Here is a 19054-nt window from a genome sequence, read left to right on the forward strand (position 1 = left end):
AAAGAAGGGATAATGAAAGTCTTTTTAACAGTTTACAACTTTATTATAATACCCATTATCGCTATTTTATCCTTTTTTTGTGATAATTTTCATATCATGCTTCTCGCTTGATATGGAAAAATTATTGCTAGAAACTAACAGACCACATGGCATTGCTAACAAAATTGACATTGAAATTGACAACGTCGTCATAGGTAAAATAGTGATAAACAGATTATCATTGGTCATCTCAACTCGATTGCTTTTCTCACTTTCGCTGTACCAGCTCAAGCGAGAAAATCGATCTCGTTTAGATAATCAACGATAATCTTTAATTACACAAGGAGAACACACATAGAAATCAATATTTCAGTATAGAAAAATAATATCTGTGATTATATAGAAACAGCTAGACCTCAAACAATGATGGTTCTGTAACTAAAAATCTTGATAAAAACATTTTATCTGTAACTAAAAATCTTGATAAAACATTTTATCTGTAACTAAAAGTCTTGATAAAAACATTTTATCTGGAACTAAAAATCTTGGATAAAACCAAATAAAAAGATCTCAGACTTTTAAATGACAAATAATGATTAAGATATAGTTTGTGTAATGATGAAAAAGAATAAGCATATTTTTTTATTTTTTTTTAGCATGTCTCCTTAACATTTGATGGGCCAACTGGTGCCCTTAAGCAGATAACAAATCTAGACAGTCGGGTAACTGTACAAGTGAAGCAAGAGTTGATGTACTATATAGGTGTATCAGGATCTTCAAAATCTTCAGCTCTCAATGCTCAGCCATCAGGAGCTTATATATTCAGACCAAATGAAACTGTACCTTTGTCTTTCCATGCTGACTTAAAGAAAACAACTGTTATCAAAGAGGTAAGTACTGTAAATTCAGAAGTTATTGCATACATTTATTATTGCGAATTTGTCATTTGAGATCAAAATGCAATTATTATTTTGTGATACTGAGGATAATGCTGCTTTATTTGAATGAACAAAATCCAAAATACAAGTTTAAATTATTAGGATTACAACCATATCGCATTTTTGGCAATAATAAAAACTTTGTAATAATTTCTGAATTTACAGTATGAAAATAAGAAGATGTGGTATGATTGTGAATGAGACAGCTCTCTACCAGAGACAAAATAACAGAGAAGAAAGCAACTATATGTTACTGCACACCTTTAACATTGAGCAGAACTTATACCTCATAGCTGCCCTGCAGTGAAAAATGAAAATAAATTTAAATTAGAATTCTAATGACCTGATTACTATAACAAAACAATAAACAAATATGATATCAAGCAACAATAAACAACAACTAATTGAAATGCTCCTATCTTGGGATGTATACATTCAGAATTAGGGGGTCATAAACATAAATATGTATATATTATGTTTTTAAGTATACATTGCATATATAGTAAACAACAAACAAGATAAAATATCATGTAACAGGTAATACAACCAAACTCCTTCTGGAAAAAATCTAAGGAGCCAACAGTTTTGTGTTCAAAAAGATTTTCAGGTATAAAATGAAAAAAGGATGTCCAAAAATCTTAAAATACAATATATGTACTGTTATCTTGGTTCTAATGCAACTTGGAGACAATACCTCTATATCATTCATAATATAAAATCATACACACTTGTACACTTTCATGCACAATTTCAGACATCATGGAATTAGTGTTCTGAATTTTATGTCATTGTCTAATCACAATGAATGTTACAAATAATGTTTTCTAAGAATCCTACTTTAAAGCTTTGAATAATTGATTTAAAAACAGTTAAAGATTCCAGCCCTTTACTAGATAAGAGTTCTTATTTATTAAAAGCAGGTACTGTATACTGTAAATTTGGAAATCATTGTGTGCATTTATTATTAATATTTTTTTCATTTTTGACTAAAAGGCGATTTTAATCATTGCGATATTGAGAAAAATCCTGTTTTTAAATTCATATGCAAAAAAAATCGAAAGCAAGATGTAATTATTATGATTATAACCTTGTTGTTTTTTTTTTTCTTGCAATAATAAAGACATCGTAATAATTTCTTAATTTACAATATTCAAAATGATCTTGCAATCCAATTCTGATGATTGATTTTCTATTTCAGATATAAATTAAAAATATCAAATTTCATACAAAAAATATCAGATAGTATAGTATTGAAAAAGTGTGACACAGTAGTCAATCTGATGTAAGTACAGTTTGCAAATAAAAATATTTGATATTTCAGGGTGCTCTTGTACAAGAGGTTTATCAGAAGTTTAGCCCTTGGGCAACACAAGTGATCAGACTTTATGATGGAGCTCAACATGCAGAGTTTGAATGGACAGTTGGACCAATTCCTGTTAGGTAATCTTTGGTTTTTAGTCCCTTGTCTATAGATTTGAATGGTATTATAGTTAAAATTTTGATTGAAGGCATCAATTCAACAGTAGGCCATGTGATGTCTGATAAAAGACCCAGGATGAAATGAAAATAGTTATTTCGTGACTTTGATAAACTTGGCACACATGTTCTCTTTGCCTATCTTGACCTTTTATCATAAATTAGAACACATAACAAAAAACCTACTATAAGTTGGTATTGTTACTTTATATTTTAGTACTCAAAACTAGTGTAGCAAAAATATTAAAAGAGTGCTATATTAATGAACCCCATAGATTAAAATAGGCCAAATTGCTAAATAATAGAGAAAAATTTGGTACTTATATATAAGAAAGAGAATGTTGCGCAATATGAATAAAGAACAGAGAAATCATGAATTAAAGATTTGAACAATACAGATGGAAGGAAGGGCCCACATCATGACTTTAATATATGTTGATGTTAGTATGTTACAGTTGTTTTAAGTCATCTTATATTACAGTGATATGATTGGGAAAGAAGTAATATCGAGATTCAGTACTGACCTGGCCACTAATGGTGTTGTTTATACTGATGCAAATGGCAGAGAAATTCTACAGAGAAAGTAAGTCCAAAAATCATCCATGAAAATTAGTATCCACAAAAATTAAATATATCCGTAGTATGACAGACTTGTGTGAAATTCAAAAATGTTAGAAAATCTATTTTATTGAGTAATGGAAACAATTTTCATGGATTGAGAAAAAACTATTTTCATGGTTATTTGATTTCATGGTTTTGCCAAAGTCTTCATACAACCTCATAGAAAATTTGTACAATTTGATCAATAATAATCCATGGCTAATCTTCCGGAGATCACCCCTAGTTTTTGGTGGGGTTCGTGTTGTTTATTCTTTAGTTTTCTATGTTGTGTCATGTGTAATATTGTTTGTCTTTTAGTCTTTTTCATTTTTAGCCATGGCGTTGTCAGTTTGTTTTAGAATTATGAGTTTGACTGTCCCTTTGGTATCTTTCGTCCCTCTTCTATACACACAAATCCTTAAAAGAAATGATATCCTACAAATAATAATGAATAAACAATACTTGAATTTTCTTGAAATCTTTGATATATCAAAATACAGGATTGAAAAAAAATATCACAATTTAAACCTTTTTAATTGTTTTAAATAATTTATGTTTTACAGGAGAAATCACAGAGACACATGGAATTTTACCAATACAGAACCAGTGTCTGGCAATTATTATCCTGTTAACAGTAGAATATATCTAAGAGTAAGTTGAGGCCACCAATAGGTAAAAACCTTTCTTAAAAAATAGTCAGTTCTTTTCATAAATCAAGGAGTTCGGTACTTTTGTTCTACTTTTTTGCACAGTTGTGAATGCTTAGTATTACATAAGGAGTTAAAGAGGAGTGAAATTTTTCAATCAACACTTTTTTATGTGTAATTTAGATCATATTGATTTGTAAATCTTGTAATTACAATTTGTATTGAGAAAGCAACACTTACAAAATTAGATCTAAAACAATAGTTGATCTAATATTTCCATGAAGAAGAAACATGCAACCAGTAATTTCTTATAAAAAAAAGAAATTCTTAAATATTAAATTCAAATACAAATCTAAATTAAAAGTGAAGATATTGGACTATTTTGAACATGATATGCATAAAGGCATAAAGGTACAATAGAAAAGAAAGTATAAGGAGTATCCATCTATCAAGAAAAATCAGTGCATACACAGCACCAAAAAAGCAAATAAACAGATATTTTATTGCTGTTCTTCAACTTAAAGTTTCCCACACATTTTTACATCTACCAAAATTAAAAATAGTGCTTTGTACCTTATCTAATTGTTGTAACTTTTTGTACTTTCTAGGATGAGACAAAGAAGATACAGTTTACAGTACTAACAGACAGAAGTCAGGGAGGTGGTAGTATAACAGACGGTAACCTAGAACTTATGGTAATTGTTTGTTACTAGCTAGGGGCTTTATGTTTTTCTGTATGTGAGTTTGTTCTTTGTCTGGTCATTGATGAGTCCTGCTTCAGGTTAAGGTTTTTTATGAAGTTGAAGACCAATTAACTTGAAACTTGCTACACATGTAACCTATGATATGTTCATTCTAATTTTAATGTCTAGTAACAAGTTTTGACCCCAATTTCACTGTCCACTGCAAGTGGGATGTCTATTGACACAGTGGCGGATCCAGAAATTTTCATAAGTGTGGGCCCACTGACTGACCTAAGAGGGGGCCCGCTCCAGTCATGCTTCCTATATAAGCAACTAATTTTTTTCCCAAAAGGGGGCCCCCCTCCCCCTCCCTAAATCCGCCTCTGTGACACATATATGTTTTTATTACTCAGTGATAACAGTCAAATAACAAAACAGAATACTGGTACTATAAATTCAAAAAGGATTTTTTTGGGGGGAATGGAGTTTTATTTATGTGATATGTGACTGGATGAGTATTTTAATAATAAGAACTTACGTACTAATAACAATATATAAATATATATATCTCTTTGCTCCTTTTCCAAAAGTTGCAATGTTTAGCTTTTGTTCATTCTTCAAAAGTCATGATTATAAATGCACATAATTATTTCTGAATGTACAAAGTTGATGACTATGATATTAGGTGGAGGTACAGTTGTAGTAGTAGTAGTCTCAGACCTCCATTAAACTGCACTAGCTGTATAACAAAATCATGAATTTTATCATAAATGAACATGAAAAGTTTTTCTTCAACTAAAAAAATCACTATAATAATAAGTTTTGATATGTAACATTAAAGTATCAAAGGCTTTAATACATTTAAAAAAAAAATATGTGAAATTGCATTAGGACAGCTGATCATGCACATGGGTGATAACTGACAAAACTTGTGACATCTAAAACACCAACATATTTATGACAACTGTATCTGATTTCTCATTGTTAGGTACATAGACGACTGTTGTGGGATGATTATTTAGGTGTAGGTTATCTGATTTCTCATTGTTAGGTACATAGACGACTGTTGTGGGATGATTATTTAGGTGTAGGTTATCTGATTTCTCATTGTTAGGTACATAGACGACTGTTGTGGGATGATTATTTAGGTGTAGGTTATCTGATTTCTCATTGTTAGGTACATAGACGACTGTTGTGGGATGATTATTTAGGTGTAGGTTATCTGATTTCTCATTGTTAGGTACATAGACGACTGTTGTGGGATGATTATTTAGGTGTAGGTTATCTGATTTCTCATTGTTAGGTACATAGACGACTGTTGTGGGATGATTATTTAGGTGTAGGTTATCTGATTTCTCATTGTTAGGTACATAGACGACTGTTGTGGGATGATTATTTAGGTGTAGGTTATCTGATTTCTCATTGTTAGGTACATAGACGGCTGTTGTGGGATGATTATTTAGGTGTAGGTTATCTGATTTCTCATTGTTAGGTACATAGACGACTGTTGTGGGATGATTATTTAGGTGTAGGTTATCTGATTTCTCATTGTTAGGTACATAGACGACTGTTGTGGGATGATTATTTAGGTGTAGGTTATCTGATTTCTCATTGTTAGGTACATAGACGTCTGTTGTGGGATGATTATTTAGGTGTAGGTTATCTGATTTCTCATTGTTAGGTACATAGACGACTGTTGTGGGATGATTATTTAGGTGTAGGTTATCTGATTTCTCATTGTTAGGTACATAGACGACTGTTGTGGGATGATTATTTAGGTGTAGGTTATCTGATTTCTCATTGTTAGGTACATAGACGACTGTTGTGGGATGATTATTTAGGTGTAGGTTATCTGATTTCTCATTGTTAGGTACATAGACGACTGTTGTGGGATGATTATTTAGGTGTAGGTTATCTGATTTCTCATTGTTAGGTACATAGACGACTGTTGTGGGATGATTATTTAGGTGTAGGTTATCTGATTTCTCATTGTTAGGTACATAGACGACTGTTGTGGGATGATTATTTAGGTGTAGGTTATCTGATTTCTCATTGTTAGGTACATAGACGACTGTTGTGGGATGATTATTTAGGTGTAGGTTATCTGATTTCTCATTGTAAGGTACATAGACGACTGTTGTGGGATGATTATTTAGGTGTAGGTTATCTGATTTCTCATTGTTAGGTACATAGACGACTGTTGTGGGATGATTATTTAGGTGTAGGTTATCTGATTTCTCTATGTTAGGTACATAGACGACTGTTGTGGGATGATTATTTAGGTGTAGGTTATCTGATTTCTCATTGTTAGGTACATAGACGTCTGTTGTGGGATGATTATTTAGGTGTAGGTTATCTGATTTCTCTATGTTAGGTACATAGACGACTGTTGTGGGATGATTATTTAAGTGTAGGTTATCTGATTTCTCATTGTTAGGTACATAGACGACTGTTGTGGGATGATTATTTAGGTGTAGGTTATCTGATTTCTCATTGTTAGGTACATAGACGACTGTTGTGGGATGATTATTTAGGTGTAGGTTATCTGATTTCTCATTGTTAGGTACATAGACGTCTGTTGTGGGATGATTATTTAGGTGTAGGTTATCTGATTTCTCATTGTTAGGTACATAGACGACTGTTGTGGGATGATTATTTAGGTGTAGGTTATCTGATTTCTCATTGTAAGGTACATAGACGACTGTTGTGGGATGATTATTTAGGTGTAGGTTATCTGATTTCTCATTGTTAGGTACATAGACGACTGTTGTGGGATGATTATTTAGGTGTAGGTTATCTGATTTCTCATTGTTAGGTACATAGACGACTGTTGTGGGATGATTATTTAGGTGTAGGTTATCTGATTTCTCATTGTTAGGTACATAGACGACTGTTGTGGGATGATTATTTAGGTGTAGGTTATCTGATTTCTCATTGTTAGGTACATAGACGACTGTTGTGGGATGATTATTTAGGTGTAGGTTATCTGATTTCTCATTGTAAGGTACATAGACGACTGTTGTGGGATGATTATTTAGGTGTAGGTTATCTGATTTCTCATTGTTAGGTACATAGACGACTGTTGTGGGATGATTATTTAGGTGTAGGTTATCTGATTTCTCTATGTTAGGTACATAGACGACTGTTGTGGGATGATTATTTAGGTGTAGGTTATCTGATTTCTCATTGTTAGGTACATAGACGACTGTTGTGGGATGATTATTTAGGTGTAGGTTATCTGATTTCTCATTGTTAGGTACATAGAAGACTGTTGTGGGATGATTATTTAGGTGTAGGTTATCTGATTTCTCTATGTTAGGTACATAGACGACTGTTGTGGGATGATTATTTAGGTGTAGGTTATCTGATTTCTCATTGTTAGGTACATAGACGACTGTTGTGGGATGATTATTTAGGTGTAGGTTATCTGATTTCTCATTGTAAGGTACATAGACGACTGTTGTGGGATGATTATTTAGGTGTAGGTTATCTGATTTCTCATTGTTAGGTACATAGACGTCTGTTGTGGGATGATTATTTAGGTGTAGGTTATCTGATTTCTCATTGTTAGGTACATAGACGTCTGTTGTGGGATGATTATTTAGGTGTAGGTTATCTGATTTCTCATTGTTAGGTACATAGACGACTGTTGTGGGATGATTATTTAGGTGTAGGTTATCTGATTTCTCATTGTTAGGTACATAGACGACTGTTGTGGGATGATTATTTAGGTGTAGGTTATCTGATTTCTCATTGTTAGGTACATAGACGACTGTTGTGGGATGATTATTTAGGTGTAGGTTATCTGATTTCTCATTGTTAGGTACATAGACGTCTGTTGTGGGATGATTATTTAGGTGTAGGTTATCTGATTTCTCATTGTTAGGTACATAGACGACTGTTGTGGGATGATTATTTAGGTGTAGGTTATCTGATTTCTCATTGTTAGGTACATAGACGACTGTTGTGGGATGATTATTTAGGTGTAGGTTATCTGATTTCTCATTGTTAGGTACATAGACGACTGTTGTGGGATGATTATTTAGGTGTAGGTTATCTGATTTCTCTATGTTAGGTACATAGACGACTGTTGTGGGATGATTATTTAGGTGTAGGTTATCTGATTTCTCATTGTTAGGTACATAGACGACTGTTGTGGGATGATTATTTAGGTGTAGGTTATCTGATTTCTCTATGTTAGGTACATAGACGACTGTTGTGGGATGATTATTTAGGTGTAGGTTATCTGATTTCTCATTGTTAGGTACATAGACGACTGTTGTGGGATGATTATTTAGGTGTAGGTTATCTGATTTCTCATTGTTAGGTACATAGACGACTGTTGTGGGATGATTATTTAGGTGTAGGTTATCTGATTTCTCATTGTTAGGTACATAGACGACTGTTGTGGGATGATTATTTAGGTGTAGGTTATCTGATTTCTCATTGTTAGGTACATAGACGACTGTTGTGGGATGATTATTTAGGTGTAGGTTATCTGATTTCTCATTGTTAGGTACATAGACGACTGTTGTGGGATGATTATTTAGGTGTAGGTTATCTGATTTCTCATTGTTAGGTACATAGACGACTGTTGTGGGATGATTATTTAGGTGTAGGTTATCTGATTTCTCATTGTAAGGTACATAGACGACTGTTGTGGGATGATTATTTAGGTGTAGGTTATCTGATTTCTCATTGTTAGGTACATAGACGACTGTTGTGGGATGATTATTTAGGTGTAGGTTATCTGATTTCTCATTGTTAGGTACATAGACGACTGTTGTGGGATGATTATTTAGGTGTAGGTGAGGCTCTGAATGAGACAGGAATGGACGGCAAAGGATTGATAGCTAGAGGTAACATAAAAAGTTTATCAACAAATTTAAGTGCTGATATAAGGTTTTTGTAATTGGCAAATTTCAAAAAATAATTGTCTTTGGACATCATGAAAGTAAAATGGAGATTTGACCTTTTTAATAAAATTGAGAATGGAAATGGGGAATGTGTCAAAGAGACAACAACTCAACCATAGATAAACCAACAGCAGAAGTTCTTTTTGCATCTTAATGCAGTAGTTATTATTGTGCTTTCAGAGTTTTTTTAATTGCCCAATAAAATATACTTATAATGTTAAAGCTAAATATTGTGGACTCATGGTTTTCTATTTAAAATTGCCAAATAACATATACTAATAATGTTTAAAGTAATAGTAACGTCTTGGTATGAGATAGTATTTGTGAACCATACTGATTTCTGTAATGATTTCTTTACAGGAAAACACTTCATATATGTAGATACGATAGAGAATTCAGCCAAATTCCACAGAGACATGGCCCTGAAACTGTATATGGCACCAAGTTTGTCATTTACCACATCAACAATGAAACAGTCTGATTGGACTAAAGTCTATCATACATCAGTAAGTCATCACAATAGAGATATTATCTAATTATAGTTTTCAGGTTTAAATTGACAAATGAAAAACAGAAACTAAACTATGTCCTTGATAATAAGTGCTAGTCATGCTAAAAATTGGGTATTTTAAAAAAAGAGTCTGTCTTAGAATTTGTTGCTATACAAAAGTGGAAATATTGCCATTCTTGAAATTAGAAATTTGATTAAAAACAATTTGAACCTTAATTGCTATCATTCACTGAAGTTAAGTATTTCAAGCTCATATTGGTCTTTAGTTTTAAAGTATATTTCTTTTTATAGGACCTGATGATAATCATGATAATTGTTCATTTTTACAAAAATTATAAAAATCTGAATGAATTGTCTCCCCTTAAAATGCAATTATCAGAAAAGTTTGAGGATAGTTTGAGGTCGTTTCGTCCCCAAGGCCTCTAATCATTCACTTTACTGGATAAAACTGTGTATTGATCGATGCCAGCTATCCTGAGGGAAACTTGAAATGATATTGAATTTTGTTTTAAATGTAATATAGAAATCTGAATTCAGCACATTTTTCTGCTAGTTTTAGTTCTGTATGTTTATCTTGAAAATAAATTTAAAATTATTAATAGCTTGGAAGCTGTCCCAAAATTGTATCAAATTTATGGTCCAAGTGGAATCTATATTACTGTTCTTTACCAGCATATTACATGTAATTCTTTTATTGACATTCATTTGTTGTATGTAATAATCATTCTCTGTTTTGTATGGTATTGATTATACTGGCGATTGTATATAGTTTAAATCCATTCAGCTACAGAATTGAAAATGAAATGTGATTGTTGCAAATTCTACCTTCTTTTATATTTTTTTTTATTTTGCAATAAATTTAGAATGATTATCCCTAAAATAACTTTTACAAAATTCAATTCTAAACCGACTTTTAATTCAAAGTTTAAATTTTCAAAGGACAAAATGTTAATCACATGACAGAACAAATTATTTAGATACAAGTTGTCCTTTTCATTGAAAAGGAATGAAATATCTTTTGAATTAGTGAAAATGTTCCGTAATTGCAAATACTGCCCTGACAGTTATAGTCATATATTTGAACACCTCAACATTTTGATAAATACAGGTCAAAATATTATATGACTAAGAATTAGAATAAAGTGTTCTTTTTATATAAGAATATGGTTACTTTCTCACACAAATCTTGTACAATTATATTTTAGTGGAGTGGATTGAAAGCAGCTTTACCAGATAATGTTCACATATTGACCTTTGTACAATGGGCTGGGCCATCGTTCACTCCAAGAACTTCTCAGCCATACCTTGTCAGATTTGAACATATTTATGAGAAAGATGAAGATGTAGAACTGTCAAAACCTGTTAAGATAGTTTTACAGGTACAGATGTTCAGATAAATGGCTTTGCAATCATGCATTAGTAGTTTTGAGTTAAAATAATACACATAATATGTACATGCATCTGAGGTTTTTTTTTGTTTTTTTTTAAATATTCAGCATAAATCAGATTTAGAATAAAAACTGAATATAAGTTACAGTATTCAATAAATGTGTTGATGGGGTAAATTACTCTTTCTCTCTTTTGATGTTCTCTATAAGAAATGGTTGTCTCTTTGACACATTCCCCATTTCCATTCTCAGTTTTATTGTTTAATTAAGTTCTTCTTTAACATGCATGAAATATTTGCTTTTGGATGTGAAGAAAGCAACAATAAATTCATTGAGGCCTTACACAGATATGAAGCTTTAATATAAAATAGCTTTCCTCTGATGATTAATGTTTAACAATAACACATCTTTTGTTTCAGAATTTATTTGTACCATTTGATGTACAATCTGTGGAGGAGTTAACATTGGGTGCTAATTTACAGTTATCTCAGTTACACAGACTGCAGTGGAAAACTAACCAACATTTCCCTGGTAAATATATCTAATTCTAATGTTTTGATTGGATAACGTCACTTATTTTCATTGACAATTGATGCTATGAAAGTGTTAGCCTAAGTGCAGACATCATATGTCAGATTTTATTAGATATAGGAAGATGTGGTGTGAGTGGCAATGAGACAACTCTCCATCCAAATAACAATTTATAAAAGTAAACCATTATAGGTCAATGTACAGCCTTCAACATGGAGCCTTGGCTCACACCGATCAAAAAGCTTTGCATGTTCTTACTTTGTTTTCTGTCAGTTTCATTAGAATAGAGTTACAAATACTGTATTTTAAACTCTGACTGCATCAATTGAAGCTGACAGAGCTAAACATACAATACAGTTATCTCTTTTAACTTAAAAGTAAAATGGTTGGAAACTGATATTTTCCTATTTAGTATATTGAAAATATATATAGTATGTCTGTTCTCACAAAATCTTTAGTTGAACATTCTGATGAACCTTATGTTGGCATACAGGAGTTTATTTGGTTGTTTTTAGGGGGAGAAAGGGAAGGTGACACTTTATTTATACAATTGATAATTCATAATTTGTATGAAAGACTTAAATTAGACTTTTAAATTATAACTTCATGCTTTTGAACATTTTTTTTCTTTTTTTTTCAGATTTATCAAGACAATCACAGCCTGTTACTGCTACTGACAATTTCACTGTCATACTCAATCCAATGGAAATTAGAACATTCCAGATTACATGGAAATAAAAAAAAAATGGAATTAAAAAAAACGTTATTCTTAAAAAGGGATTTTAAAGGAGAACTTGATACATTCCTCAACTTAAGAATTCAATTCCAAGTTGTCAAAGCAATATTAAGGAAAATACTAAAGTTACAATTCTATGTTGCATAAGTATCTATTAATAGTTGACACTAATAATGTTTCCTGCAATTCAGCATTTATGCCCCATCTTAAGCATAGATTGGAATTTTTTCTTTCATTTCATTATAAATTTTGAGAATAATTCATAGTATATTAACTATATTTATATAGTTATTAGTCTTTTTAATTTTACATTTTTGTACTATCTATTGCTTAAGGGGGCTACTGGTTTTTTTCCTAATATTATAGGATTTTCCTATGTTTTTCTATGATTAAACTTTATCTTATACCTAATAGAAATATGAAATAAAAATATGAGGTCACCGTTCATTTGAGCTCACAATCTGCCTCCGAAAGAAGCATACATTTTTGTTAATGTCCTTTTTTTCTGTTGAACTAAAAGGAGAAATATTGCTAATATTGAAATTAAAAAAGAACTAAATTACAGAAATCTCTAAAATTTTACAATTATTTAGTTTATGTACAGCTTGTTTTGAAAACATTAATTAAAAATATAGGTCACGGATGAGTTAAAAAAGATATTTCAATTTAAAGGTAAAAAAATTACATTTTTGCACCAAAGGGAGATAATTTGGAGCTTTTCCAATGATATGAACATTTTAAAAGTCATCTGTGGCCAAACCAAATCGATTTTTCTTGGTGATTTTTGTACCATGATATAAAGTAATAACTAATTGTGTAATAAATAAAACTTGTAATGGAAAAACAAATGTTTAATTTTTTGCTGTTTTTTTTATACCCGCGAGCCTCCTTAAGCTTGAAATTGATTTATATATTTTTTAGGAAAGACCATGTTTTCTATTAATTATGATTTCTTATTTATCAATTATTAGCATTATGTGGTTTGGGTTATGAAGATTGTGTGATAGAGAAGTATGAGGTCCTCTAAAGAGTGCCACAATGTTTTAATTGAGCTTAACATAATGAAACAATGAGTAATTTTATGATTTCGAGTATAACTGATTTGGTGTGGGTTATTTATCTTGTAGGTTACAATTTATTTCTGAATGACTGAAATGAATCATGAATGCATTTATGATTGTTATGATGGTTTTTTGTCCCCACTTAGGGGTATTATATTTTTCAGTCTGTGTGTCTGTCTGATCTTTTGTCTGTTTGTCTCTCCATCTGTCTGTCCAGCAAAAATTGAAGTGTTTGGTCAAAGTAAATTTTGAAAAAGTTGAAGTCCAATCAACTTGAAACTTTTTACACATCATCCCTACAGTATGATCTTTGTAATTTAATGCCAAATTCGAGTTTTTACACCAATTGCATGGTCCACTGAACATATAAATGATAGTGCAAGTGGGGAATCTGTGTACTATTAACACATTCTTGTAATGATATGTTTCTTTGGTCCCAGTATGTATAGGACTAGCTCAATATTTCATTACAGATCTCCGTGGTAAGGGTCAGGATGGTGTTTACATAATAGAAATGATTGGATTAAAAGTTGGCCAAAAAAATGGCTTATAAGTTAAAGAATACAGAAATAAAGGACCCCCATTTAGACCTTCATGTCATTGTTGAATTTAAAACTTAATCTCGTTTAATCCAATAAATCAGTTGATCCTGTTTGTCATAAAAGTTGTTTTAAATTTCCATTAGTGTAAAATGTATCAGTTTATTAAGTTTTTGTTGTTAAAAGTAAAATAAATATTTTATATCTGCATGTTTGAAGATTCAGTAGATTGATTGGAAATCTTTATCAGTCTTTATTTACTGTTTTGCTTTAGGTAAGATTTTTACATTTTTTTGTCAGTTTTCCTGGTGAAGGTCTGTTGTTCTGTCAGTCTTCCTTTACAATAGAAAAAAACCTGCTCTGATACAACTAATAGTTCTGAAAGTGATGCTAAGACACCAACAATCAACCAATCAGAGATAGTCCTTTTTTAGCTATTTGCGTAAGGCGATGTGTAACCTCCATTCTAGAATAGACTGGGAAAATTGAAATCCACAATGAACTAAAGTCAACAATTTTTAAGTCCAGATGAATCTTTAGGCGTGCAGGGTTCATTAAAATCAATAAAGGTTATTTATCTTCTCATTGATTAAAAAACAACTGAATTTTGACCAACTTAAACTGTATACAAATCAATATTTGATGTTTTCAAGCTAAAAAATTTAACATTTTGAAATGGCAATATATAATTGGAGAAAGTATTCTCGTATCTTTCATGGTCATAATTTCAATTTATGTTTGTTTTACTGATTGCTTGTTATGTTTGTACCTGCTTGTTATTGTTTTGAAATATTTCTCTTCATAATAAAAATATGATTACTATATGATATTTTTACTTAAATTATTGTGATTGTAGTCAACTTATATATACTAGCTTCAAAGCGCATATGACAAAGCCTGAACAGACAACACATTTTACTGAATATGTTGAACTTGCTTGGTGTGCATTTGTATGGTTTAATGTATATGAATAACCATATTTTGAGTATTTGTCTGGTCTTTTCTTTTAAAATGTGTTTTTTGTTGGTGATGTTGCTATAGTTTCGGGTAGTGTATTCCATGGTCTCATCACTCGTAGAGCAAAGGCATTTCTCCTTAATTCTTTTCTGGCTCTCTGTGGATATATTTTCAGGCTGTCGCTCTTCCCCTGTTCATGAAGTCATATCCTTCCATAATTTAACATATTGGGGTTAATAGCCAGGCATCACTCTAATGCAATAGTTTATTTAAGCCACTTTGTAATTGAGTTGTATCATCTTTCTGAGTAATTGTGTTAATATTTTTAGAATCATCTGCAAAGAGGTATAAGTTGAAATCGACCAGGTTTGGAAAGTCGTTTATAAAAAATTACTAAAGGCAGAGACCACCAGCTCTCTTTCAATAATTCAACGGTACTTAAATCGCTGTTAAAAATTGTTTAAATATAGTTTTGACGAGAATAGCTTGCCATATAATCTGTCCTCACCAACCCTAAGGGCTTTCACCTTTCTTCAACACCTTAACCATGTAGTCTCGTGATAGAGATTCCCGGCAGCAGTCACCTTTCCGCGACTACCTAACCCTATTTTCGTGATAGAAATTCCCGGCAGTCTTCATCTTTCCTTAACTTCCTGACCATATTGTCTATAATTGATAGAGATTCCCGACAGCCTTTATCTTTCCTCGATTGCCTGACCATATTGTCTCGTGAAAGAGATTACCGGCAGCGTTCATCTTTCCTCTACTACCTGACCCTATTTTCGTTAACTTGAGAGATTCCCGGCAGCCTTCATCTTTCCTCGACTACATGACTCTATTGTCTTGTGATAGAGATTCATGGCAGCCTTTATCTTTCCTCGATTACCTGACCATATTGTCTTTTGATAGAGATTTCCGACAGCCTTTATCTTTCCTCGATTGCCTGACCATATTGTCTCGTGAAAGAGATTACCAGCAGCGTTCATCTTTCCTCTACTACCTGACCCTATTTCCGTTAAAGAGATTCCCGACAGCTTTCATCTTTCCTCAACTTCCTAGACCTATTGCCAATAGTGATGCCCGACAGCATTTATCTTTTCTCCTCGACTTCCTGACCCTATTATCTCGTGATAGAGATTCCCGGCAGCCTTTATCTTTCCTCGATTGCCTGATCATATCGTCTCGTGATAGAGATTCACGGCAGCCTTCATCTTTCCTCGATTACACGACCCCATTGTCTCGTGATAAAGCTTAAGATTCCCGCAATCGTTCCTCTTTCCGAGTTCGACTATCTGACCCTATTTTCGTGAAGGAGATTCCCGGCAGTCTTCATCTTTCCTCGATTACCTGACCATATTGTCTTTTGATAGAGATTTCCGACAGCCTTTATCTTTCCTCGATTGCCTGACCATATTGTCTCGTGAAAGAGATTACCAGCAGCGTTCATCTTTCCTCTACTACCTGACCCTATTTCCGTTAAAGAGATTCCCGACAGCTTTCATCTTTCCTCAACTTCCTAGACCTATTGCCAATAGTGATGCCCGACAGCATTTATCTTTTCTCCTCGACTTCCTGACCCTATTATCTCGTGATAGAGATTCCCGGCAGCCTTTATCTTTCCTCGATTGCCTGATCATATCGTCTCGTGATAGAGATTCACGGCAGCCTTCATCTTTCCTCGATTACACGACCCCATTGTCTCGTGATAAAGATTCCCGCAATCGTTCCTCTTTCCGAGTTCGACTATCTGACCCTATTTTCGTGAAGGAGATTCCCGGCAGTCTTCATCTTTCCTCGACTACCTGATCATATTGTCTTGTGATAGAGAGACAACCCTAAGGGCTTTGAACTTTCCTCAACACCTTAACCATGTAGTCTCGTGATAGAGATTCCCGGCAGCAGTCACCTTTACTCGACTACCTAACCCTATTTTCGTGATAGAAATTCCCAGCAGTCTTCATCTTTCCTCGACTACCTGATCATATTGTCTTGTGATAGAAATTCCCGGGATCTTTCATCTGTCCTCGACTATCTGACCCTATTGTCTCGTGATAGAGATTCCCGACAGCCTTTATCTTTCCTTAACTACCTGACCATATTGTCTATTGATAGAGATTCCCGACAGCCTTTATCTTTTCTCGATTGCCTGGCCATATTGTCTTGTGAAAGAGATTACCGGCAGTGTTCATCTTTCCTCTACTACCTGATCATATTGTCTTGTGATAGAGATTCCCGGGATCTTTCATCTGTCCTCGACTATCTGACCCTATTGTCTCGTGATAGAGATTCCCGACAGCCTTTATCTTTCCTTAACTACCTGACCATATTGTCTATTGATAGAGATTCCCGACAGCCTTTATCTTTCCTCGATTGCCTGACCATATTGTCTCGTGAAAGAGATTACCGGCAGCGTTCATCTTTCCTCTACTACCTGACCCTATTTTCGTTAACTTGAGAGATTCCCGGCAGCCTTCATCTTTCCTCGACTACATGACTCTATTGTCTTGTGATAGAGATTCATGGCAGCCTTTATCTTTCTTCGATTACCTGACCATATTGTCTTTTGATAGAGATTTCCGACAGCCTTTATCTTTCCTCGATTGCCTGACCATATTGTCTCGTGAAAGAGATTAACAGCAGCGTTCATCTTTCCTCTACTACCTGACCCTATTTCCGTTAAAGAGATTCCCGACAGCTTTCATCTTTCCTCAACTTCCTAGACCTATTGCCTCGCAATAGAGATGCCCGACAGCATTTATCTTTTCTCGACTTCCTGACCCTATTATCTCGTGATAGAGATTCCCGGCAGCCTTTATCTTTCCTCGATTGCCTGATCATATCGTCTCGTGATAGAGATTCACGGCAGCCTTCATCTTTCCTCGATTACACGACCCCATTGTCTCGTGATAAAGATTCCCGCAATCGTTCCTCTTTCCGAGTTCGACTATCTGACCCTATTTTCGTGATTGAGATTCCCGGCAGTCTTCATCTTTCCTCGACTACCTGATCATATTGTCTTGTGATAGAGAGACAACCCTAAGGGCTTTGAACTTTCCTCAACACCTTAACCATGTAGTCTCGTGATAGAGATTCCCGGCAGCAGTCACCTTTACTCGACTACCTAACCCTATTTTCGTGATAGAAATTCCCAGCAGTCTTCATCTTTCCTCTACTACCTGATCATATTGTCTTGTGATAGAGATTCCCGGGATCTTTCATCTGTCCTCGACTATCTGACCCTATTGTCTCGTGATAGAGATTCCCGACAGCCTTTATCTTTCCTTAACTACCTGACCATATTGTCTATTGATAGAGATTCCCGACAGCCTTTATCTTTTTTCGATTGCCTGACCATATTGTCTCGTGAAAGAGATTACCGACAGTGTTCATCTTTCCTCTACTACCTGACCCTATTTTAGTTAAAGAGATTCCCGGCAGCCTTCATCTTTCCTCGATTACACGACCCCATTGTCTCGTGATAAAGATTCCCGCAATCGTTCCTCTTTCCGAGTTCGACTATCTGACCCTATTTTCGTGATTGAGATTCCCGACAGTCTTCATCTTTCCTCGACTTCCTGACCCTATTGTCTCGTGATAGAGATTCCCGGCATCATTCATCTTTCCGAGTTCGACTATCTGATCCTGTTTACGTGGTTGAGATTCCCAGGAGTCTTCATCTTTCCTCGACTATGTGACCCAATTGTCTTGTGATAGAGATTAACGGCATCATTCATCTTTCCTCGACTTCCTGACCAGATTATCTAGTGATAGAGATTACCGGAAGACTTCATCTTACCTCGACTACTTGACCCTATTATCTCGTGATAAAGATTGCGGGCTGCTTTCATCATTTCTCGACTTCCTGACACTATTGTCTCGTGATAGAGATTCCCGGTAGCCTTCATCATTTCGCGGCTTCCTGACTTTATTGTCTTCTAGCTGATACAGATTACCGGCAGCGTGCGTTTTTCCTCGATTACCTGACCCTATTATCTCGTGATAAAGAATGCGGTCAGCTTTCATTATTTCTCGACTACCTGACCCTATTGTCTCGTGATAGAGATTCCCGTCAGCGTTCATCTTTTCTCGACT

At 33.8% G+C, this 19054-nt stretch overlaps 1 protein-coding gene across 1 annotated transcript in view; it reads left to right on the plus strand.

The window, feature by feature from the left end:
• Window positions 1–14829, plus strand: part of LOC134725054 (lysosomal alpha-mannosidase-like) — a 38427-nt gene extending 23598 nt beyond the window's left edge. The window contains exons 17-26 of the mRNA XM_063588553.1: window positions 636–869; window positions 2239–2357; window positions 2875–2976; window positions 3557–3644; window positions 4249–4335; window positions 9092–9182; window positions 9600–9745; window positions 10956–11129; window positions 11558–11669; window positions 12310–14829. Coding sequence (XP_063444623.1) covers window positions 636–869; window positions 2239–2357; window positions 2875–2976; window positions 3557–3644; window positions 4249–4335; window positions 9092–9182; window positions 9600–9745; window positions 10956–11129; window positions 11558–11669; window positions 12310–12407 — 1251 coding nt within the window. The 3' untranslated portion in view covers window positions 12408–14829. The remainder of the gene's footprint in view (window positions 1–635; window positions 870–2238; window positions 2358–2874; window positions 2977–3556; window positions 3645–4248; window positions 4336–9091; window positions 9183–9599; window positions 9746–10955; window positions 11130–11557; window positions 11670–12309) is intronic.
• The last annotated feature ends 4225 nt before the right edge of the window (window positions 14830–19054 follow it).

The sequence above is a fragment of the Mytilus trossulus genome, chromosome 7 (genome assembly GCF_036588685.1).
Source record: "Mytilus trossulus isolate FHL-02 chromosome 7, PNRI_Mtr1.1.1.hap1, whole genome shotgun sequence".
NCBI lineage: Eukaryota > Metazoa > Mollusca > Bivalvia > Mytilida > Mytilidae > Mytilus > Mytilus trossulus.